Source organism: Rhodamnia argentea, chromosome 5, assembly GCF_020921035.1.
Source record: "Rhodamnia argentea isolate NSW1041297 chromosome 5, ASM2092103v1, whole genome shotgun sequence".
NCBI lineage: Eukaryota > Viridiplantae > Streptophyta > Magnoliopsida > Myrtales > Myrtaceae > Rhodamnia > Rhodamnia argentea.
Window position 1 is genome coordinate 19,268,860 of NC_063154.1, and position 24,703 is coordinate 19,293,562.

General features: G+C 40.4%; 3 protein-coding genes and 1 long non-coding RNA gene across 6 annotated transcripts; 2 read left to right on the forward strand and 2 right to left on the reverse strand.

Moving 5' to 3' along the window:
• Window positions 1-2,243: 2,243 nt before the first annotated feature.
• On the reverse strand, window positions 2,244-3,913 carry LOC115737170 (scopoletin glucosyltransferase-like). The gene has a single exon (XM_030669174.2). It carries the CDS (start codon window positions 3,717-3,719, stop codon window positions 2,244-2,246), a length of 1,476 nt encoding a protein of 491 aa, XP_030525034.1. The 5' UTR covers window positions 3,720-3,913.
• Window positions 3,914-10,247: 6,334 nt separating this feature from the next.
• On the reverse strand, window positions 10,248-12,893 carry LOC125314987. The gene is made up of 3 exons (XR_007198341.1): window positions 12,712-12,893; window positions 10,644-10,647; window positions 10,248-10,260 (listed from the first exon to the last, which is right to left on the reverse strand). It is a non-coding gene; the product is annotated as an uncharacterized LOC125314987 (long non-coding RNA).
• Window positions 12,894-15,437: 2,544 nt separating this feature from the next.
• Window positions 15,438-20,149, forward strand: LOC115737193 (filament-like plant protein 7). Of its 3 annotated transcripts, none has more exons than XM_048278652.1 (6): window positions 15,438-15,686; window positions 16,308-16,420; window positions 16,584-16,740; window positions 16,867-19,186; window positions 19,268-19,325; window positions 19,582-20,149. In XM_048278652.1, exons 2-6 carry the CDS (start codon window positions 16,322-16,324, stop codon window positions 19,951-19,953), a joined length of 3,006 nt encoding a protein of 1,001 aa, XP_048134609.1. In that variant the 5' UTR covers window positions 15,438-15,686; window positions 16,308-16,321; the 3' UTR covers window positions 19,954-20,149. The 3 variants fall into 3 exon arrangements, with proteins under 3 accessions (XP_048134609.1, XP_048134608.1, XP_030525057.1); XM_048278651.1 differs by having other exon boundaries at window positions 15,439-15,686; window positions 19,486-20,149; XM_030669197.2 differs by having other exon boundaries at window positions 15,441-15,686; window positions 16,584-16,731; window positions 19,486-20,149.
• A 1,890-nt stretch (window positions 20,150-22,039) lies between these two features.
• Window positions 22,040-22,912, forward strand: LOC115737243 (40S ribosomal protein S16). The gene is made up of 2 exons (XM_030669278.2): window positions 22,040-22,455; window positions 22,571-22,912. The coding sequence occupies exons 1-2, from the start codon at window positions 22,121-22,123 to the stop codon at window positions 22,668-22,670; spliced, it is 435 nt and encodes a 144-aa protein (XP_030525138.1). The 5' UTR covers window positions 22,040-22,120; the 3' UTR covers window positions 22,671-22,912.
• Window positions 22,913-24,703: the final 1,791 nt, after the last annotated feature.

Genomic DNA, 24,703 nt, shown 5'->3' on the forward strand with positions numbered 1-24,703 from the left:
TATTGAATTATTTACCTAATATATCTAATATCCGAAAATACAAAAAGCAAGATCCGACACCCACGGATCAAACTCATATAATAATCCCGGCCGTCGGATCGAGTCCGAGTCGGCTCGCTCGCGCCAACGGCCGAGCCGACTCGGACGTGAGCTGGTCCAACCGAGAGGACGCCACGTCGCCTCATTGACTGTTTGACTCGACACGTCGCCTTGTCGTCTTCAACCTCACGACGACGCGACGAACGGCCGAGGTTTCCCCGGCGAGATCCAACGGTGAAACCTCGGCCGATCAACCTCAAACCAACGCTAATTTACTCGCTTTCACATCCAGATTAACATACTCTAAGATCAAGCAATTTCAACGGCTAAAACGTGAGAATCGAGCTAATCACGATTACGGCAACACGGACTTCAATCAAGCAACACAGAGCATAACAATGGAATTCAAGCTTTAAACACGTTAATATAGAGTTAAGGACACTTACCTCGGGCTCCGATCGAGCCCGGAGTTGCTAGATACGCCCGGCCGAAGTCCGACCGGGACGAGGTTGGTTGGAGGTTTGATTCGACTCGATCGGGCAAAATCAATGCGAAAGAACAATGCGATTGTGGTTAGTGAGGTTCAGAAGGTAAAAGGCACACATCAATTTCACGGATTATACTCGAGAGCGAGTGATGCCATAGTTGCACAAGAACAAAGCTTGAAGTCGAACTCACCGTTTTTGGACGTTGCGGGTCAATCCAGGCGGCGCGATTACTTCCTTGATCTTCGGGTGAGCTTCGGGAAGTGGTTTCTCAGCTCGAGTTGGTCCGAATCGGCCGGACGAGTGACTCACGGTCGGAGCTCCAAATAAGCCAACTCAACACTCGCGAGAGCTTCTCTCTCTTAATCTCTCTCTTTCTCTCTCTATTCTCGTTGCCTAGGCGAGCAAATGAACCTCTCCCTCTAGTCCGGAATCTTCCTTGGCTTTTATACTCGATTTTCAAAGTTTGGCGCGCACGGTGAAGGCTTCGCCGACTCACTTCGCACGTGCCCACGCGTGCGAAGTGAGTTGAACGGTGACGGGAACGGAACAGTGTTCCGTCCAAGTCCGTTTGACACTCCGGCGCACGCGAATTGAGCTTCAATTTGGGCGTTTTGCAAAATGTTGACTTTCCGCCGGCGCTGAACCTTTGACCGGAGATTCAGCCGTGCTCCGGCGATGATTGGCTCTGCCACCGGCGTCAATCGACGCTCTTCGACCCGGACAACCAAAGCCCTCTATCAATTGAACGAACTAGAGTCGAATTGGCTCTCAATTTGGTGATCAAAATCCACTTCCAAATCTGCAAAATGGCGCGGCTGAGAGGTTGAAGAAGGCATCACGTTGGGACCGGTTCGACCGGTCCGACCAATGGTCGAGACCGGTCCGAACCAGGTTCGACAAAGTGGAATTTTTACAATTTTCAAAATTAAACGAAATTGAGTGGGAATTTTTGCAATTAAACCACAAAATTGGACTTAGGGGCCTAGATATTATCTGGAAATGCAATTTTGCCCAAAATTTCCCATCGATTTATATGAAATCCCCAAATTTTTCTAAATCGGCAAATTGGGGAAAAACTCAATTGGACGTCTAATTGATAAAATTGGACTATGAGACCTATGCCAATAGATTCAGAATGTGTTAAAACCCTAGGGGTGATCCAATTGTGTATAGAAAATTGCTCAATTGAAATTAATTTCAAAAATTGCAAAGTTGAGGGACTTAATTGCAAATAATTTGGGGATTTTGCCTAATTTGTGCAATTCGCGCAATTTAGGGTGCAATTGATCAAATTGAAGTTCAAAGGGACCACAATTGAATGTCTAGACTTAAAATGTGCAAAAATTACAAATAAAAAGACTCAATTGGTATTTTTTGTGCAAATTCAACCTTAGGCATTGTGAAGAAACACCTAAAATTGAACTCAATTTTCAATTTTTCTTGAGATCAATATAGAAAGGGAATTAAAAGAGAAATATTGGACATTTTTCTGTATTTTTGTGACCTCGAAAAGTATTTTTTATGATTTTTCAAGTATTTTCTTATTTTCCTAAAATATTAAAAAAAATGCGAAAAATATGAAAAATTATTTTTTGTTCCAAATTGGTTCCTTAAGCTTGGCCAAGGCTTCCAATGTTGATTTTTTAATTTTTTGATTTTTTGTGAATTTTTTAATGAATTTTGGAAAATAAAACTAAAGGAAAACCGACTAAAAATTCAGGTGTCAACAGCGAGCTCTTCGACCAAAGCTTTCATGTCCGAGTCCGAGGACCCTCCATCCTCGATAGCCCTCCTCGCCGTGGCCGCGAGTAGCTTGGCTCTGTCTCTCATCGCCTCCACTTCATCCCCCGCCATGACTTGCCTCAGAGCCCTCTCGATCCTGTCTTTGCTCACTATCTCTCTGTCCGCGACTATGCCCACCCACTGTTGAGCCCCAACCTCTACACCGACCCTCAGCACTCGGGTCACCAGCTTCTCGTTGTAGAACTGCTCTGCGAAGACCGGCCATGTCACCATCGGCAACCCCGCGCATATCCCTTCAAGGGTCGAGTTCCATCCACAGTGCGTCACGAACGCCCCAATCGCCTTGTGATCGAGGATCAATACCTGAGGTGCCCACTCCCGAATCATTAGTCCCGTGTTTTCCAGTTTCATCCTCTCCTCGAATCCTCTCGGGAGCCACTCCTCATTGCCACTGGCCTCGTCCTTGCCCTCACCGCCTCCATCGGCTTTTCGGATGACCCAGATGAACTGCTGCCCTGAGGCCTCGAGCGCAAGCGAGATCTCCCGGAGCTGATTGGGGGAGAACTTCGCCACGCTCCCGAAGCAGATGTAAATAACCGAATTAGGATCTTTCGAGTCTAGCCATTGTAGGCACTCGTGTTCATCGACCATGGCCTTCTTTCCTCTCCTAGCCTTGTCTTCAATGTCCCTGTTGCACAATGAGACTGGACCAATGTGCCAGGCTCTCCTTCCTAGCACATTCCTGTAGTAATCAGCATAGTCAGGCTCTAGCTCGTAGAAGCTGTTGACTATGACCCCGAAGCTTTGAACCTCGGATTCCTTGACCTCACGGGTGAGCCTCATGATGTCGTTTTCGACACCAGAGCGGAGATACTCCGGAAGCTGCTTTCGGGTCAACTTGATCTCGTGAGGGAAGTTGGGGATCGCAAAAGGGTCTGAATCAGATGACACATTCTTGTGCGGCTCGTGAAGCCTGATACACTCCGTCGCACACAGTGCGAAGAAGCTCGTTCCATGGAACACAATCCTAGGAACTCCTAACCTCTGAGCCACATCAGTTGCCCATGGAAAGAACATGTCAGCCACCAGACAATCAGGAGGGTCCTTGTTTAGAAGGTCCTCCAACGGCTGCTTCAGCATTTCTGTAGCCTTAAAGAATTTAAGCGCCATCTCTTGGGACGCGACCGAGTCGAGATTCTCGCATCCCGGAGGCAATCCGGCCTCCAGGGATGGGAATTCGACGGTCTCGACATCAATCTTGGTCATGAGCTTCTGTGTCCTCTGGATGGTTTGGGCGAAAATCGGTGCGTTCAGTGGGGTGGTGATGATGGTTGCCTTGAGGCCTCTAGATGCAAAGAGCTTGGCCATGTCTATGGTTGGCAAGATGTGGCCATGAGCCATGAAGGGGAAGAAGAATATGCGAAGCAGGCGCAAACTTTTGCTTCCCATGACTTTGCAATAATTCAAGCAGAACCGGGGTCGAAGAGCCAATCTTGTCAAAGGGTCTTCTTCAGTTCATCTTGTTCTTGATCATATGTTGCTGAATTATATTAGGTGTCACAGAGAGATAGAGAGATAAGAGTTCAGGAACAGAGAAGAAACTTTCAGATCGTTCCTCCATTGATCAGACTTTGTGGCGGTAGTTGTCATATGTTGGGATAATTCTAGATTATGGATAACGAAAGCGATGTTCCACATTGCAAAGTGGAATTCGTGCACGGTTCTCCAGATCTTATCTACATCCAGAAACTGGTAGCGAACATGATTCATGAAGTACAAATATAAATGTTGGGTCCCAAGCATGAATTGAAAAACCGAACCAAACCGCTAACCAAACTTATCTAAATTGAAAATTTCGTGCATTTCGATTGATTCAATTCGGTTTTCGGTCTAGGTAATGGAAAAATAATCATTTTTTCTTTCAAGTTCGGTTATTTCGGTTCAATTAACCAAATCACACTGAAAATATCCAAAATAACCTTTTTTATTTTTCATTTTTTTTTTCCTTTTTTGGGGCTAAGGGCCAGTGTGTCGAGGGCATCGTGGCCCTCGCCCTCCCTTGCTGACACCACAAGGGCCTAGGGAGGGCCACGGCGCCCTCGATTCGCCTAGGACCAGGGAGGGCTTTGTAGCCCTTGACCCCCCCAAAAGAAAGAAAAAGAAAAAAATCGAAATAAGAAAAATTGAAAATCAAACTTAACCTAACCAAACCAAGCCAAACCGAATTTTTATTTCAGTTCATATTTAGTTTAGAACAAGATTCGGTTCATTTCAAGCTTGCATGCTAATGGTTCGATTCAATTCGATTTTTCAAGAAAACCGAACATAACCGAACTATTGACACTCCTAGTCCCAAGTACATTCGTAGCTTGGAGATTTCTCCAAATTGGCGAGAAGGAAGCACATCAAAACTGGACAAAACAATGAGTCGATATAGTAACGATGGATTTGTTGACACCTGAATTTTGATTTTTCCTTAATTATTTATTTTACATTAAAAAATGGGGATAAATTTTAATTCCCACCAAAAATAATAAATCATCATTTTCATATTCGTGCATTACGTTTTGCATTGGGACTTGCGGCAGAAGCGAACCCGAAATCGACGAATGGACGGGCCGAAACCCATCACGGAATTCGGCAAAAACAAACGAGGTTTACGGCGGAAAATTACAAGCAAAGTGGACGAGGCCTCGAGCTCAAATTGAGTTAGGTTCAGCATGTTATTATTGAAGGTTTTGAGCTCAGTCAGATTAGGCCTTACTAGAAATCAAAGTTGTCATTGCATAAGCCCACCAGATCATTATTTCGGCCAAGACACGGCAAAGTCAGAAACTGACTAAGAAGAGAAGGCTATTGAGCTTTACTTCAGTCGACTTGAGCCCGTGGGAACTGTCAGCCTTCGATCATCCCATGAATTAAACCTAGCTAAAAGCACTATACAAGCATGTCGTTGCTTCACCAAGGGAGAGGCCACATTCATTATACACATACGGCTGAGAGGAGAGACACGGCACAGGTCTTCATAAGAGAGAGAGAGAGAGGCGGCACATGGGGGAGGGACGACCGCAAAGAAAGAGGAGAAGAATTCTCTCGCTTGTCTTTATGGGAGGGGTTCTGCAGAATATGCTGAAGGAGAAATTCATAAAGGGCGCGTGAGTGGGGGGAGGTAGAACAAGAAGACAAAAAAGGGAGCTTCCTCTCTAGGCTTTCCTCAGTCAGCACCATAAACGAAAGGCTGTACTACCCAATGAAGGAAGCTGCAACAAGGATTTCGCAAGAAGAAGAACCCCAAGAAGTCAAAGATCAGGGAGTCATTTTCTTCTTTCACTATTTGCTCGCGTAGCTATATCCTGGTGGTGTCTCGTGTTGCAAATTTGAGCGTCTTCATGAGAAAATCTACGAAGAGGCCAGACCATGTAGCAAACGGCAATTGAGGGACTGAATTTTTTAACAAATGCAGCCACGTGAAGACCCTTTCTTTTGCAGGTTCTGACAATTTTCGGCCAACGAGCTCCCTTTCCTGTGAAACAACATTCCCTCATGTAGTCCCTTTGATGAGCACAAGCTATTATCTGATTTCTTTCCCTTAAACGAGCACTACCAACGAGGGTCCACCATCAGACCATCCTCGTTCCCGTTCCGACGAGGTCCCCTGACCCTGTTCTGCGACAAATTGCGCTCCATCGAGAGCCAGCTCAATCCATGGCTGATTCCGAGCTGTACTGTTCTGTCCCGACGCCCTATCTTGCGCTATTATCGCGTCTCGCCTGCTGCAGCCCAACTTCATCAGAGTTGATAGAAGAGAAGACGATAATAATTCCATGCGGTGAATTTGTTTTATTTTGGGATCTTTGTTCAGGCCGCCATAATAATGTTGGGGTTTTCTCTGTGACTTCACTTTCTGTACACAAAAGACAATTTTTTAACAGGGAGATCGTGAATACCACAGCTCGCATCAGCAAACTAATGTCCTGCTTAGGGTCTGACTCTCCTCCAATTCTCAGTTATTCGTTGCCCAGTTATTTGATATCTAATTCAATCTTGCAGATATTGTCACATATTTAGGAAATCTAATCTTATAGATAAGATAATATTGTGTTAGAGATAACACAATATTACCTTATAGATAAGTAGTCACATTTACCAGAATATTCCCAGATGGATTGATTTATTTCGTTTCATCTTTTATTTATTTATTTCCGCATCTTTAACTATTATTTAGTTTATAATTGTTATTTGAAATTTGCATTTGAATAAACAATTTTGCCCATAACACATGCTCCCCAATAGTGCCTTGTTATTTATTTTATAATTGTTATTTGAAATTTGCATTTGAATAAACAATCTTGCCCATAACACGTGCTCCCCAATTGTGCCTTGTCTCACGGAAAACGTACATTAAAGGCAACAAATAACTTCGATCTCGAAATACGACGTGTGAATTAGATATTAAATCCTCGATCTCAAAGAGCAGATTGCTAATTCCTAAATAGAATTTCAAGGTTTGCCCTATGTATATAAGGACAACGATAATTCTATAATACATTCACTTGCTAGCCCTAATCTCGGGGAATGTTATAAATAAAAATCGGAATTTCGGATTTAAAGGTGCTTTATGGGCAATATTGTTTATTTTTGTTCAAATTTTCTTGCTTTTCATGGTCTAAATAAATCCTTAAAAATCCCAAAAAGATGCCACATTTTCTTAAGTTAAATCACATTTCTCTTCACTTTTTGCATGAAAATAACATCTAAAAAAAATTAGCACTTTGAGAAATCAATTTCTTGAATTAAATTGGATGTTATTTCACTTTAAGGTAGTTCTACCCGCATTTTTCATAAATCCAAAAATGCACAAAAATACCCAAAAAATGTCCTTCACATTGCATATTATATTTTGTTACGCCATCCATGCTTTGCCATGTCATTCTTGCTATGTCAATATCCGCGTCGTTTATGCCTTGTTTTTCATGTTATAATTGTACGTTATTTTGCACACTAAATTTTGCATATAGTTGAGTCATTAATTTGCCATGCCATGCATTCTCACATGTCATATAGTTAGATTGTATTAGCATTGCATTTAATAAAAGAAAATTCCAAAAAAAAATTAAATCATCAAACTAAGGATTTTTCATGAAAGTCAGGTACCGAAAGGGTATTAATTGAAAAGTTAATGTAATCAAGTCCCCGAATTCATTTAATCTCTGGTTCGCATGAAAAAAAGTATTTTCTCCCGAATACTTTATTTAGGTTTCTAATCTACCTACCATAAAAGATTAGTGGCGGCTCCGAATTAATAAGTTTTGCATGTAATTAAACCTAAGTTGCAATTCGGTAAAACTTGGGAGAGTTCGAATTAGGTTAGCTAATCTAATTAACTTAATAATCTGTTAACCTAGAATTTTTAATTTTAGGTCACGACAGGATTCAACTTTAGCTTGGCTTGAATAATTTGTGCTCGAAACTCAAGTTGAGATCGATCAAATTGAAATTTCCTCTCGAAGTTTAATTCTATAAGAAAATCAAGATGTTTTTGTGTTAAGGTGTAATTCATGCTTCACATCAATAGAAAGGCACGAGGTCCCACTTCTCAGTAAGCGGGCGGGGATCTCAAAGGGACATCGCCTCTTGGACACCAGAAAACTTTTACGGTTCGAGACCGTATTTTGTTGTTAGTTTGGACTTGAGCTTATGAATAGCTACCATTGTCTATATAATCTATTTTTCTTGTAATTGAGAGTAGTAATATAGAGGTGGGTATTGCTAATTACAATGCAATACTTTACCGAACGAAAATCTCATTTAAGGGTAAATCAAGATAAATATTGTGTCTTGATTTCTTCTTTTTCGCTTTTACTTTCTATTTCATCGAATTTGTAAGCCTAAATCTAGGACTTTGAACTTGACTATACTCGGCTAAAATGCAGAGTATATATTACACGAGGCTATTCAATGCTTGGGTATTATAGGTATGCCTCCCTTTTGCAACACCTTTACATGGACAAAAGCCCATGAAAATGTTAACTTAATGCATCCCTGTAGCTAACTAGGAGGATAGATAACTTTTCAAATTTGGTATTTTTTAATTAAAAAATTAGACAAACAAACCCAAATGTTTGATCCAGTGTACAATCCAGTTCTAAACATTTGAACTTTCGCAACCAAGTATTAAATGTTCTTTATCTAATGTAATCAAGTTTTTCAGATAACCTCTCATGTAAATTCGCTGACATAGTATGCTGAAACCTAAAGCGGCTATCTTTTATTAATTTGAACATATGTAACACTAAGGTTGCAGGATCACCATATCTGAATAGGTCGATTTATGGTACAAAGAATAATATTGTAAGTGAAAATTGGAATGTGGAACTTACCCTATCACAGATTCCAAGGTCAATCCCGAGTCTACCCAAGTTCCACATATATTCTTAATTGAATTATTATAGTGAATTATCACATTTAATGACTATTATTTGCTTCTACAATCCACCGACCGTAACTTATTCTTAAAAACACGAAGGATTTGAAACATTAACGAGGTAAACGTATTAGTCATGATTATCGCTGGAAATAGAAGCTCGGACTAATGGTTTCAAATTACATACTCATCATCGGACGTCGTAGAATACCGTAGGATTGAGTGAAATCATAGAATAAGAAAAATACAAAAACTTATTCCATGTTCCAAATTTCACCTTTTGGAACATAGAACCTACGCTTCGAAACTAGTTTCCTAATTTTTGGAACCTAAAGCCTACCCTCCATACCCTAAAACCTAAAACCTACCATGTATCCACCGGTTCACAATTCTAACGTGGAACCATGCTCAACCCTAGATTATCCTAGGAGAGAGAGGATGAGACCCAACAACTGTCGCACCCACGTCTTCGAGAAAGGTCACCCGCTCTTGCCGGTCACAAGCGAGAGCTTGCGGACCTTCACGCATTGTTGGTGCCATCGCTTGCCACTACCACGCCAGGTTTGGGGGCGACCCTCGTGATAGACAGGTAAGGTTCGGCCAAACCTTGTGTGGTCGCGCCACCATCACGCAAGGGCCGCAAGCGGCGAGCCCTCGCCAATGTCCCAATGACCCTAGGCGAAAGAGGGGTGTCGCCGGCAACGGCAAACCCTTGATATTTATTTTTTTGGGATTGGCTTCTTCTTGAAGATGTACGGTATAGATCTCAGTGGTCATCAACTCATGCCGCCCCCACATTAAGATTTGAAGATATGTTAGGGTAGGGGACTAACGTTGAGGTGGTGCCCGATCTCTGTCTATTTTGTGGCAGTTTGTCTCTATGTTTTGAGTAATCAATAATTGCACTTGCTCAAGTTGCAGAAACAGAAAGGACTATTTCCGTAACTTCTACTTAGATTATTTTTTAAAATTTCTTTTTTGTCACATTCCACGTCCTATGCGAGATTTTTTTTTTTTTTGTCAGTCTTATCTCTAATTCTTCTCTTTTTCTGATATTTATTCTGCCTCTTGCAGAACGCGGGAGTCGAATGTCGTACTATAATACTAGCGTCCCGTGCGAGTTTATTGAAGAGAGAAACACATTGGACGAAAGAGAGCTGTTAGAGGATTTATAGAGCTGGAGGGAGACTGGAAGAAGGGAGGGGAGGGTAAAACGGTTTGCTAAAAGATGGAGGTCAAGAGATTTTGAAAATTGGGTAGAATTATTTTGATGCGTCGAGAATTTTTTTTTCTTAACCAAATCGCTCGAGGCCTAGGCCTTTTGTGAGGGCAAGCGAGGTCGTACTTTTCTTTTTTTCTAGGCCTGTTTGGGCATACGGTTCCTGCGGAAGATCGGGTCGGGACCAGCATGCCCAGTAAAAGTGAGGATCCAATCCTTCGGTCTAACTCGGTCTTGGACTTGTGCACAATCGCAATGTAGCACGGCGAATCACCAAAGGCCTCGCAAAAATCAGAACCATCAAGATGAATAGATGTCCACAAAACATACCTTCATTTCGCAAATCACTTATTTCTTTACACGTGTCGTGTTTCGAAATCATCTAGTGAAGAGGGTATTTTCGTCTAGGCGGGAAAAGATTTTCTTGATATTTCATGCAATCCTAACGTTAAGACACTCATTGACATGATAAGTGAATTTCTTGCTTTTAGAGGGTGAATCGACGGAGATGATAAGAATTCTTTTTGTTTTGGCTTTTGGGGGGCACCATGATGATACGGGGATTGAATTTGACACCACCATGCATGCACGGCGGGTCCCACTACTTTTGCTCCATCTCCGCCGCGAAATCCGCTACCTTCCCTCTTCCCCTCACCGCTCGTCCGCCCTCTCCTCCGCCCACTTCATTGACTTTGACCGCCGTCCGCACGTTCCGTTACTCACATCCCACTCTTCTTCTCTCTTTTGGCCTATTATCTATAATGAAATATATTTCAATAGGTTAAAGGGAAATAGGAATTTTTTTTTTTTTTTAAGTGCCATGGAAGTAGTGATGGCCATGGGCCAAAACCAGTGGGTTTCGATTCGTGACTATAAGTGAACCGGAACCGGAACCTTAAGGGGCGATTTCGATTCCAATTTAAACCGATGGTTCCAAGTAGGTTCAAGGCCCGGTTCTGGTTCAAAACCGAAAATGGAACCGCCAATTCATATTCCGATTACGATTTTTATATTTAATTTTTAAATAATGAAATATGAAATGATAAATAATAAATTATGAAATTATGAAATAATAAATTATCAAATACAAATTGTAATCAAATTTGGGAGGAAAAAAAAAGGGAGGGGAAAGGGGCTTAAACTTAATAAATTATCATTAAGCGTCTACTACTATATTTTTGTGGATAGAAAAATCAAAGCACATGTAATTATTTTATCTTTGATAACCCTATACTTATCTAATCGTTAATGTCGCTACCCGTTCCGATACCGATACTCGTGCCGGTGATATCTCCATCATCGAAAAATTTGGCTTTATTATCGCTATCCATCTCTTGTTTTCGATATTCAGCCTTTGTCCAATCATTGACACAAATTTGAGTCTCCACGGAATCCGGAGCTAATCTTGAAAGTCGGTGGTCCAAAATGTTGCCTTTAGCGTTAAATGTTTGTTCAACGGTAATCGTTAAACAAGAGGTTGTTAAAACCTGTCTTGCGGCGAGAGCGAGAATTGTGAATTGGGTTGAATGCATTTTCCACCACTCTAGAATTGAGAAATTTGTACCGCATTCGGATTCACCAAACTAAAAAAAATAGTTAAATAGGTCTCTATTTCAGAAATATTTCCTATTGCTCCATTTTGTCTTTTTTGTTTATTCATCAAAAGTTTGTGCCCTCTACTAATTTTACCTACATTCTCGCTTTGTATTTTACTAGGTTGGAAAGATCCACTATTACCTAGATTATATTTACTATAAAATTCATTATATAATTCTACTATTGCGTTTTTAATCACTAATTGTATAGCTCTAACATTTACCATTTCAATCAAATGTAAACATTCATAATACGTAGTCAAATAATCATTCAAACCATCTAATTTGATACGTAGATCAAAAATAGAAGCAACCAAATAAACAAGAAGGAATTTCGGTAAAATAATACAGCCATTTTGTTCGCATTGCTATAATAGTCTGACTTAATTGATCATCTTTTTCATTTTCTTCAAAAACACCAGCAATATTGATACACTCTATTAAAAATAAATACGTAGTAGGATAATAAACAACGGATAAAGTATAAGTTGCATCATTAAAAACTTTTAAAAAATCTAATTTTTTTATTTTGCAAACATCCCACTCTTGTGGTAATAAATTAATTTGAGAAACATTATTTGAAGTAAATGTATATAATAAATTTTTATATGCAAAAGATTTTTTTTTTTTTGGTCGGATATGCAAAAGATTGATTAAGCAACTCGTACCTAGAATTCCAACGAGTTGGAACATCTTTTGAAAATCTTTTTGGTATTATTCTATTTGCTTTATAAAATCTGCCACATTCTTTCATAATTTGAGAATATTTCCATAAAAATTGAACTGTTGTTTTTACGGGGTGAGAAAAATATCAAGAGTTTTTAACCATTTTGTACACATAAATTTAAAACATAGCAAACACATTTAATGTGAAAAAATTATCCACTAAAAGTGAGTTTACAAATATTTTCTAACTCAAAAATTGAAGCGGTATTTGCCGTGGCATTATCAAAATAAATTGAAAAAAATTTATTAAGCAACAAATATTCTTCTAAAACTTGCCTAATTATTATATAAATATTATTTGTCATATGCCTATCATCAAAAACTCGAAATGCAATAACTCTTTTTTTAATATTCCAATCATCATCTATCTAATGACACATAATACCCATATAAGAATGAATTTGCCAAGATCACTTCAAATGTCGCTACCTATATGCACACATCCATTAAAATTCATAATTTTTTTTTTTTGAAAACTTCTTTTTTCTCTTTTAAAAAGATTAAACAATTGGCGTTTAAGCGTATTTCTCGAAACAGTTTTTTCTTGTGGAGTACATGCAATTTGTATAAAATGATTAACACCAAAATTTTCACCAAAATTAAAAGATAAACGTTCAATGGCAACACATCTAGCTAATTCTTCTTTATAAATTTTGTCATTGTAACAAAATAAAGGATTGGTGTTAGGATTGACATACCCAAAAATTTGTTGTTGGTTGGTGTTGATCCCCATTGCGTTGAATGTTTCGACCTCGGATGCCATTTAAATGTTCCATAGCCGCCTCCACGTGTGAATTTGTATGTTCCCCCACAATATTTACATTTTACCTTATACTTCTTTGCGCCTAAATGTTCATTCATGAAGTGTTCTCATATGTCCGATGTGACCTCTCATTCCGGCTCTTTATATATATATATATATATATATATATATATATTTCTTCTATACCGGTAGAAGGATGAAGACTTTCATGCGTTGGGACGTCTTCGACATTGGGAATAATGTTGATATCATCAACATCGTCTCCCCAATATGCAAAATCACGAGGATTGTGCGGATAATCAGATTCCCCTATCGAGTTCTTTCCTCTGTCACTAGTTCTGCTTTCACTTGTCATTTTTTGAGAGAATTGAGCGAAAAGTGGATTCAGAAAATTGACATAATTGTGAGAATTGAGTTGATTGAGAGAATTGTGAGAAATTGTGATAAAAAATGAAAGATGGAAAGGGGTATTTATAATAGTTAAGATATAATTATTAAATTAATTAAAAAAAAAGGAGGTGGGGGGAAAATGGCCGTTGCCTTGCAAAGGTAGGGGAAAGACTACTCTTTCCCCATAGTTTTTATTTTTATTTTTATTTTTTCCCGAACTACTATAAAGCTGATTCATCTATACATGGACTCGTAACCGATCCATTGACCGGGCCCTGTCCAAAAGGCTATAAAACCGGTTCATCTATACATGGACCCGTAACCGGCCCATATGGGACGGGCCGGTTCCGATTTGGAACCGGTTGACCCGGTCAACGTACCGATTACAAGTTTGACTGGGGCCTGTTCCGGGCCCAAACCGGCCTGTGGCCTCCACTACATGGAAGCTCAAGCTCATCAATTTTAAGAATTTGATGCAAAGGTCACACCAAATTTTGGTAACTCTTCCGTAATTTTTCAAATAGTTGTGAAACTACTTCTTAAAATTTCTTATTTTTTTGTGTAAATTTTTTAATTTACGTTATCATAACTTGCTACAATGCACTAGAGATTGCTTCCTTAAATGCTTTTGAAAATCATGCAAAGATTAGAATGACTAAAATACAATAGCATCACGTTATCGAAGATTCCACGCGGTCTTGTGAGAGTAGCCAAAAAAAGAAAAGAAAAAATTAAAGTAAGAAATAAATGTCTAACCAAAGTTCATCCCGCTAGAATGCACGTGTGAGTTGTGATAGAAAATTCTCATATCAAAGAATTGACATGGTGTGAAACAGTTAACATATCCTAATTGGCCTATAACTTATCGGCTTAAACTTTTGATTGAAGGTGGTTCAAACTGGATATGTTGACATGCTCGAACTTGAGCTCCCTCTTAGCGATCTCTCCGGGTGAAGGTATCGGATTTACGCTATGCGCTCCCAATGAGCCGGGGTAAGTGGGCATTGATGAAAATTCAAGTTAAGATATCTTGATACAAAAGGATACTTGAATTAGGATGAGCATAGCTCACACATGACGTGAGAGACAGAGATTGTTAAGATACACATGTGTCTCGTATCATATCCTAGTTGGACCATACCTTATTGGCTAACTCCGACTTGGACAGGCTCGAAATTGGACTCCTCCCTTATAATCTCCCCGATTGAAGGTATTGGACTTCCACTACGCCGATACAATAGAAACTACCAACTTCTAATACCAGAAAATTATTCATTAATCATTATCACATTCATATTGGAAACAGGAATAGATTACAAAATCTCTCGAATTATGTACATTATAAGAAGGTTTTGGATTAGCTTATGACCCTTCATGGTGAAAAGATTCAAATGGAGCCCTTTACCCGACTCCCATTAACGTACTTATTCCCAATTTTATTCGATACTTTAACTCATTGAATTAAAGCGACATATTCGACGCGAATCTCCAAAATATTACAGTGAATTAAGTGCGATAGAAATTTAGTACCATCAGAGAGCCAACCGATACATATTTTCAAGTCCCATCTTATGCAAGAATATAAGATATTTAATAAGGGGCCAACGGATCCAACATTGGATTTGTTGTCAATGAAGAGTATGGATCGCACTGCGACACAAAAGGGAGCTCAAAAGTCGACTTCAATTAACGTACTTATTCTCGACTTTATTCAATTTCTTAACCCATTGGATTAAAGTGACATATTCGACAGGAGTCTTCAATATATTAAGCTGGAGAAAGTGTGATAGAAGTCCGATACCGTCAGAGAGCCGATCGGTATATATTTTCCAGGTCCCCTCTTATGGAAGAGTATAAGTTTTTTTCATAAGGGGCCAACCGGCCAACGGATTCAAATATTTGCTGGGTCACTTTTCTTGCTTTACTTGCTTTTCCTTTTTTTCCCCCTTGTTTTTCTAATATTTTTCGGGGGAGTCCTTTGTTGATGAAAGTGAAAACCTGTGTTCTTTTTGACAAAATTATTCATATTTTCTCTCTCTAGTATTATCATTAGTGTCCAAGGAGGTTGTTGTCGGTGGAGCAATAGCATCCTATGAAACCATTTCCTTTTCGTTCAAAACGATTACCATCTTGGCTGCGTTTTCTCATGAAGTTTCGTCTCTCTTTCGCTTTCAAAGTGACGTCCTTCCACAGCAAAACTCAGCTTCCGGCCTCTCCCACTCCACCAACGCTTGCGTCCTCTTCCGGACGCCGGAAAATGGCGAGCGGTTCATGAAGCGTCGGCGTCTTTAGTAGAAGAGTAAGAAAAAAGCACAGAGCGACTGCTTTCTTGGGCTTGTTTTGGGTGCGGCTCTTTCGCTTTCTGTATGATCGGAGCTTGAATTTTCTGATGATGGGTTCGTTCGAGAACATAATCTGGTGTCGTTCTGTGCATGTTTGGTTGCAGTTTAGTCAAACCCATTTCTGCTTTTCTCGCGCTGTCATCAACTTAGCGAAGGTTCTTGTTTTTGGCTGTGAATTTTGATGTCAAGTCATTTCAGAGTTGTCTGGCCTTTTGCTTCAGTCACTTTTTTTTTTTTTTTTGTCAGAGCTTCAGTCGGTTAAAAACATGGAAAATGATAGATTTTTCTTAGATTGAGTGACTATTTGGGATGAGAAGCTTCTCAGCTGAATCAGAGCCATAAAACGGTTGGATTCTGGGGTCAAAAGTTCGCCGGGATATCGGTTTTTTCGCAGTAATTTGTCCTCGTGTTGCTTGAATTTGAATTGTGTTTAGGTGCAGTTTGTTTACCTTACATGCTCCTTTTAGTACGAGACATTGCTCTATGGGATGGATTTAGCTTTTAGTTCGTGTTAGTACGAGGCAATTTCTGCTTGTGAGTTGTAATCTAGATTATTGGATTTTTATCTTCTATCCTTGAACAAGGGACAAACATGGATCACAAGACTTGGCGATGGAAGAAAAGATCGTCTGAGAAAACCATTGTTGCAAATGACAAAGCGGACGGCACAATCAATAGAACGGAAGAAAAGGTAGCTGCAAATTTCGAGAGTACGCCGAATTTGTTCTTTGCCAGAAGAAAAGAAAAGCCCCATTTCATTTGCATCGTCCGAACTCTCAATTATCTTGTCTTCCTATGATCGAAGTGTCAATTATATGAAGGATATTATTGATTCTCGTTTGCGATGGTAGCAGGTGCGAACAATTCCATCAGGGAAAGAAATAGAAGTCCACGGATCTTTCAAAGACCTCTCGGATAAATTTGCTTCGATCCTCATTGACTGTCGAGCAAAAGATGAGCTTATTCTGAAACATGAGAAGGCAACAGAAGAAGCTATTGCAGGTAACTTATGTATATCTCTGTGGGAGCATTCTCTATCACTTTTCAATTTACTTGCGCGTTGCTGATATATTTCGAACGATTTCTGTCCTGCCTTAACTGCATTTTTGCCTTCGTTCACCATTCATGTACTTGTAGACAGAGACAGAGCCGACGAAAGGGCAATTCTCTTGCAGCAAGAGCTAGAGCAAGCTCTGAGGCAAGGAGCAGCTGCAAATGCGAGATTGACCCATTTAGACACTGAACTTAAAGAATGCACTGAGCAATTGAATGCTGTTCGGGAAGAAGCAGAGCTGGCTACACATGATGCCATCGCCAAGGCATCGAGGGAGTTCATAAAAGCACAGAAGAAATCGGATGAGAAACTAACCGATGCTAATAAGAAGCTTACGAGCTTATCTCTCGAGAGCACTCGCCTCAATGCCAAAATCTCGGCGAAAGAGAAGCAGATTGAAGATCTCTATAGATGTAAATCTCTGGCAGAATCGGAATCCGACGCGCTGATGGCCAGATTGGATTGTACAGAGAAAGAAAATGCTTTTCTCAAGTATGAGTTCTGCTTGCTTGAGAAGGAACTTGTGATTCGCAACGAGGAGTTGGAATACAGCCGACGTTCTGCCGAAGTGTCGAACAAGAAGCACCAGCAGGCTCTGAAGAAAATCACGAAATTGGAAGGAGAATGTCAGAGACTTCGTCTCCTTACACAGAAAAGGTTGCCAGGTCCGGTTGCTTTGACAAGGATGAAGAGTGACCTGAAAATGCTGGGCAGCGATCAAACGGAGGGAAGAAAAATAAAGCCAGGTTTGACAACCGACCTTATTTTGAGAGGAAAGAATTCTCACGAAATCCCGAGCAATAGGATCAATTACCTGATCGAGCAGCTGCATGATGTAGAAGAGGAGAACAAGATTCTCAAAGAAATTATATCCGTAAAAGATGCGGAACTTCATTCTTCGCGGATCTCACATGCTGGGACGACTTCCCGGTTGTTGCAGGTTGAGTCTCAGGTCACAGAACTTTCGAAGGGTCAATGCAAGGATTTGGTGAGGTGCGAACCATTGTCGAACGATCTCTTCCAAGTATCTGATTTGGAAGACAGTGCTAGTTCCGGATCATGGGCAAACGCACTAATTTCAGAACTAGAGCATTTCAGAAACGGTAAAGTAAAACATGCCTTGGAATCCAAGCATACGAGCTTAATGAGCGATTTTTCTGAGATGGAGAAGTTGGCCATGGTTTCTGTAGATTCTCCATCGGGAAGTGAGAGTTTGTCGTGCTCAACCTGTATAGAGATAGTCCGAAGTGACCCGAGTTTCGGCGACACTAAGAAGATGATCCAACCAGAAAGCACGGAAACTCCAATGTCTTTTGACTGGCTTCAAGTTGTATTGAACGCAATCATGGAGCAAAAGCGGGTTTCGAAGAGAAGCACGGTCGAGATTCTAGAGGACATTAGAATTGCTTTAGGGCTACCGAACTCCAGAGCTTCCGAAGAAGCACAAACAGTGACGGCTCCAATGTGCACCAGAGAATCCGACTGTCCTCCCATTTCTGGTTATCTAACCTGGAAGTCTCCGACCGCATCTCCAGTCGTTGGCTCCCAATATGGAACGGGAGGACAGATTCAATCGAAGCTGACGAATTCTATTGAGAAAATTGTTCGACTGGTTAAAAAATTCAATCCGATGTCTACACGCACTTTCGAAGACCTTGGAAAGAGTCAGATTCCCTCGTCACTCAATCGGGCAGCACCAAAAGACTGCGTAATCCATGTGTTTCAGTGGAACAGCACAGAACTGAGCGTCGTCCTACAAAATTTCATTAGTACCTGTAATGATCTCTTGGATGATAAGGCCGGTGTAGAAACATTTGCTGAAGAACTTGCTAGTACTCTGCATTGGATCCTGGACAAACATAGCACCCCGAAACACGCTTCCAGCGTGAGACATAAGATCAAAATGCATAGTGGTTGGACCGACTCACCGCTGAATTCGAAGGAGCTTGGAGTTTACGAGGATGTTCTACCCTTGGCATCCAAATCGGCTGATGTGGCTAAGAGGCAATCAACGTGTTCGGGCAATCTGCAAGAAGAGAACCGGAGACTGAAACACGAGTTACAGAACGTGGAAACTGCTAAGGAAGATGTGGAAACCAAGCTACAGTTGGCGAATAACAAGATCAAAATCTTGACGACCCAGCTTCGGCAAGCTGATGAAAGCATCAGAAACCTGAACGTGGAACTGGAGAATCTGAAAGAGGCGAAGAGAATTGCCGAGGATCAGATGGAAAACCAGAAATCGATGAACGAAGATCTTGACACCCAGGTAACCGTGGCGAAAGCCAAACTCAACGAGGTCTTCCAGAAGTTCTCGTCTTTGGAAGTCGAACTGGAGGATAAGAATAACTGTTGCGAGGAACTAGAGTCGACGTGTCTCGAGCTTCAACTTCAGCTAGAAAGGTGATGATTGCCTGTTAACATTTATCTTTCTGACGCAGTTTTCTAAATCAAAAGCTGATTTTCGAACACTTTTGAGCACAGCATTGCAAGGGAAACTCCAAAGAATACGGCCAATCAAGATCAAATGCGATCGCAAAGTGTAAGTCATTCATTCCTTTCTCATAGATCATAGACTTTCTCTATGAATACACCAGTGCTTGAATCTGAGGGGAAAGAATTAGGATCTGAAATAGTAAATGTATCTTCGGACAATAGGGGATCGAATCGAATTGATTGTTTTATGTCAATCAAAACTTCAGGGATGGGAGATCACTGCAGCTTCTGTCAAGTTGGCCGAATGCCGAGAAACTATTCTGAACCTCGGCAAACAACTAAAGGCCCTGGGTCCACCGCAGGAACCGGCGTTCTCGAACAATGCTTTACCGGGCTCCCACGCTACTAACACTTCCAAGAACAACAAGAGCTTGAACAAGCGCCTCTCCCTGCGCGACCGGATGCTGGCCGAGGACAATCCCGAGGCTGCCGAGGACAGAGAAGTAGCAAGCGAAGCCAACGCGACGAAACTAAATGCCCTGGTTGTCGCCAACATCCCCGCCCAAGCTCCGGCAGCGTATCTCGGGCTACAGAGCAGATCTGGCAACAGCTTCATGGGGGCGCTCGCGGTCGTGCCCAGCAAGAGGCAAGGCGGGATCGGCTTCCTGAGGAAGCTGCTGCTGAGGAGGAAGAGGAGGAGCAGGACGAGGTCCCAATCTTTGTCCAAGATATGACATTAGGCAAAGGAATGGAGGATCGGGCACTGGGTTGGAGGCCAACAACCTTAACCGCTGTTCATAATATTCCCTCCTTGCCATAAGATCTTCTGATTGTCCTGCTTGAATTATGAACTCATGCCGACTGCGAGTTTGCGAACTGTTTGATTTCTTTGTACATAACCTATTTCTATGAACAAACTTCTATAATTTCGGCAAATCCGTCTTGCAGTCCTATGGTACATGTCTCGACGGGTATGGCAGTTTAACGGGACATTGAAGGAAATACTAACAAAAGATAGATTAGGATCGGGGTACCATTTTTACATTTTTTGCAAGGTGAAAATTAGTTTATAATAAATGTATTATAGGTAAATTTTTTTGTGAGACGAATATTAATTTGGGGTAAATATGTCATGGGTATATTGGTTTGAGACTTTTATTATTATTAATCTGTAAACATATTATGACAAGCTCTTCACTAAAGGTTGTTTGTAAGATGCCCATAGGAATGTTGTGTATTACTAGGATGGCCCTCTCTTCATTGGAAGAAGAAGTGCTGTTGCTTTCTCCATATAAGTAGCAGAGACCCTAGTAAAAATTTGATTGTCTGATGAAATGTTAAGTTGGATATTAACTTTGGAATAATTACAAAAAAAAAAAAAAAAGTCCTAAACCTATTGTAAGAATATCAATTAAATCCCACACTTTTCAATTTGGCCATTTAAGTCCCAATTTTTTTTTTTTTACAATTTACCATTGTAATAGTTCCTCCTAAAATCATTAACATGAACATTAACCATCTTACGTTGCACGACCAATGGACGTAGACATTTTTTTATAATTTTTTACATAATTTTTTTTCTTTCCATTTTTTTCCTTTACTCTTCTTTTAAAAGAAAAATTAAAAATGAAAAAAAAAATTCATGTCGATCTTGACCGTATCACATAGAATGCTTGTCCATATTAGCAATTTGTAACCAAAAGTGCCCAGATCTCCTTAAAAGGTTTATGATCAAATTAGATAAATGTAATTTTCCACATTAATTATACTTTTCTTTCTCCTATTAAATCCACATCTGTCTATATAAGTATATTATGAAAGCTCTTCTTTGAAAATTGGTTTTAAAATTGATACCTAGGATTGTATATTGTTTGAATGGCCCTCCACTCATTGCAAGAAAAAGTTTTACTACGTTCTGGACAAAAGTACAGGGAAACTGAATTATTTACTTTGTCGTTAAGTTGAATGTTGACTTTACTGTTCTTTCTCCAAATTAAATTCACAATTTAAATTTATTTAAATTTTCAATGATGTTCAAGGTCTAATGAAGGATAGTAGCAAGAAAGTCATTATTGAGACATGCATTCGGTCTCTATAGGTAAGTTTCAAAGCACGAGATCGATTGCGATGATGAGCAGATCCAGCGTTGAAAGAATTCACTGGTAAAAATTTCTCGAAAAAGTTTCACGGTTGATTTTTTCGAATTAGGGTTTAAAGTTGGTTCAAACATATTGAACGATGTTATTTAGGGCTTTTATGCTAGCTCAAAACACCAGCAAGCCATTTGATAGGAAAGATTGATAAAATATGCCATGTCAAATTTCCGGTGCTCCAAATCAACAATGGCACTTAAGTGATAAGCAATTTATCGAATAGTTTTGACACTAAATTAAGTGTCGTACAAATGTTATAAAACTTTTAGTGTCATTTTCCCATGTTTATATGTCTAAACAATTTTTGGATGTGGCGCCACGTGACAGAATCTAATATGGTCTCTTTCATCTTCTGAACAGATGATATCGTAGTCGTTTGGCGTTAATTTCACGGTAAGTGTATGATTTAAAAATAACTCCTAATCAATATATGTAAAGTTTCATGCATTAATTATGAAATTTGCAACGAAAAAAGGGCCAGAGATACATATTTCGAAAATCTATAATTTGTACGATATTCTAATAAAAATGCAACTCTTATGGATTTATTTATTTAACAATGATTACACAATCGGACTAATGTAAATGTAAAATCTGCGAGGGGTAATGTTGTAAATAACCCATCACTTCGATGTCATTTATTCACGGTGCCAAAACCCTAGTTGATCCTCGTATAAACTACTCTCGACCCCCTTACCCCTGGACCCAGCTCTCACAGACCCTCTCAACCTCAGAGAAAACCCTAGCTATGGCGGCTCCAATCGAGTCGGTGCAGTGCTTCGGGCGCAAGAAGACGGCCGTCGCCGTTACGTACTGCAAGCGGGGCCGCGGCCTGATCAAGATCAACGGCGTCCCGATCGAGCTCGTCGAGCCCGAGATCCTCCGCTTCAAGGCCTACGAGCCCATCCTCCTCCTCGGCCGCCACCGCTTCGCCGGCGTCGACATGAGGATCAGAGTCAAGGGCGGCGGTCACACCTCGCAGATCTACGCCATCCGACAGAGCATCGCCAAGGCCTTGGTCGCTTTCTACCAGAAGTACGTGGACGAGCAGAGCAAGAAGGAGATCAAGGACATCTTGGTCAGGTGGGAGAAATGGCCGAAGCTTAGCGATTTTTTGCTCTTAATGGATCGAGAAATGCGATCTTTTCGGTGAATTGTCGATTGGTTTTGGGGTTGATTTGGGTCGGTTTTGATTCAGGTACGATAGGACTCTGCTTGTGGCTGATCCTAGGAGGTGCGAGCCCAAGAAGTTCGGCGGTCGTGGTGCTCGCGCCAGGTTCCAGAAGAGTTACCGTTAATGGAAAATTCGAACCAGATTTGGACAAGCGTTTCTCGTGCCTTACTGCTTTTAGTATTAAGGATTTGCAAACCTTGAGGTTTTACCTTAGTTTTGATGCTTTTGCGCGTTATGCGGATAGAATTTGTAGTGCAATTTTGACTTTTGTCTGTAGGTTGAATTGTTTTTGGTTGCATACTTGCATCGAGTGCTATTACATTTCCTACATGCGCTCAATGTGTTTGCAAACTTTAGTTTTGCTTTAGAATATGTCTTCTCGTTTGGAATATGTTTTCTCGTATGCGTTTGTCTCTCATTATAGAGCTTCTTTTATTAAGTTTTTAGAACAATTATGTTGTGGGCAGTGTGCCGTACTAGTGATGAGGCATTGGGTTTGCAATGTCTGTAAGTTGTGCTTCCTACTTGAGTCAGTTTAGAAAAGAGCATAACCCTTTATTTAGGTCTGGAAGCTTTCAATTATTCAGTTGATCTTGCACCTAGATGGGAAGTCAATTCCCTATGGTTTTGCTTTACGGGTTGCGTTGTTTTACCTCAGTAGCCTCAAGTCTGTCCTGGTTTTCCTTTAAATATCTTCTAGGGCATAAAAATGCCGTTTTGTTGGTTTTAATTCAATGCTTGAACCCAGAATTGCCCAATAAACTTGGGGGAATACTACAAAAAGTTTGAAGCCTCTTGGAGCACATGAACAAAGCAATTCCTTTATAAGGTTACTTGTCCATTTGCGTTTCAAGGTTGATTGAGTAGGTTTTATTGATGGAAGGGAAATTGTTGTGCTTTTGATCATGTCGATCTTAGTAGTTTGAGATCTAGCACCAGATCCTGGGTGTTTTTTCTTTTACCCCTTGAAGTGAATCCTATGCGTATGCTGTCTAAAAGGTGCTCGATTAGTTTTTTCTGCTGCAAATTTGTTCATCAGTGATGAAAGGTTGGAGCTTTATCCTAGTAAGGTTAGATAAACTCTGGGTCATGATTCTTAATTATGGTAGGATATTTTGAAACTTGTGGTATCCATTATTCTTTGAAGTTGTTCGTCAAGGCATATGATATGAAGCACCTAGTTTAGTAGTTCAAGCATTTTGCTCTGAAGTGGTTTAGCATCACACATTGAAGCAGTGGATGGTGGACACACTTCTGTCAAAACAAATTTATTTTCTGTCCATTCCTTAGTTCTAGCTTTTCTTCTCTGCGAATGATTATATCCAGAAAGGTTCTCCTCTAATTATTGAACGAACGTGATGATAATTCTGGGATGGGTTCTATGCTTCTAGCTGTGCGATTTGATCCTGCGTTATGTTTTGCTATTTACTCGCATTTCTTGCTGCGAAGCGTCTCATTTTAACATTGCGAACTCTTATCAGGCTCCAGTGCTTGCTCATCCTCGTTATGCTTCATCTGGTGTTTGTAACTTATTGCTTAACCAATTGCCCTGAAGATTGAACTCTAACATGACCGGTTCCTTTGATGGATGGAATGAGGGTACATAAGTGCATCTCTTATTGAATTTTTTAGCCGAATGATGGTTGATCTGCTACCAGATTATGCTGCAAAAATTGCAATGATGTGGATAAATCTCAGTACCTAGTCAAAATCTGCTGTATTTACTTATTTCCTCTTTTTTTTTTTTTTGTTGCTAAATCATTGCGCATAGCAATTTTTCCTTTTTCCTTGAATTGACAATCACGTCTGTGATAATTTCTGAAATGAGAATCGTTATATAGAATGGTTTATTTATCTCTCGACTCTTCGTGGCTTCTCAATGGCTAAATGCCCGTTTACATCGTTAAGATGATTGAAGGACAGATGTTCAATCATCTATTCAGTTCTGGGTGCCACATGGTTTAAAAAGATGGTGGTTGCGTGAAGGCATGGTGCTCGCTACCGCAGGGGTTGCCATCACCAAGGACTTCGGCCATTGCAGCAGTCGTGGGCCTAAGCATGGTAGAGAGAGAGAGAGAGAGAGAGAGAGAGAGATATTAAGGCAAACATCATTGGCTATGTTTTGTGGACAAGATAATATTAAATTTATCGAATTTT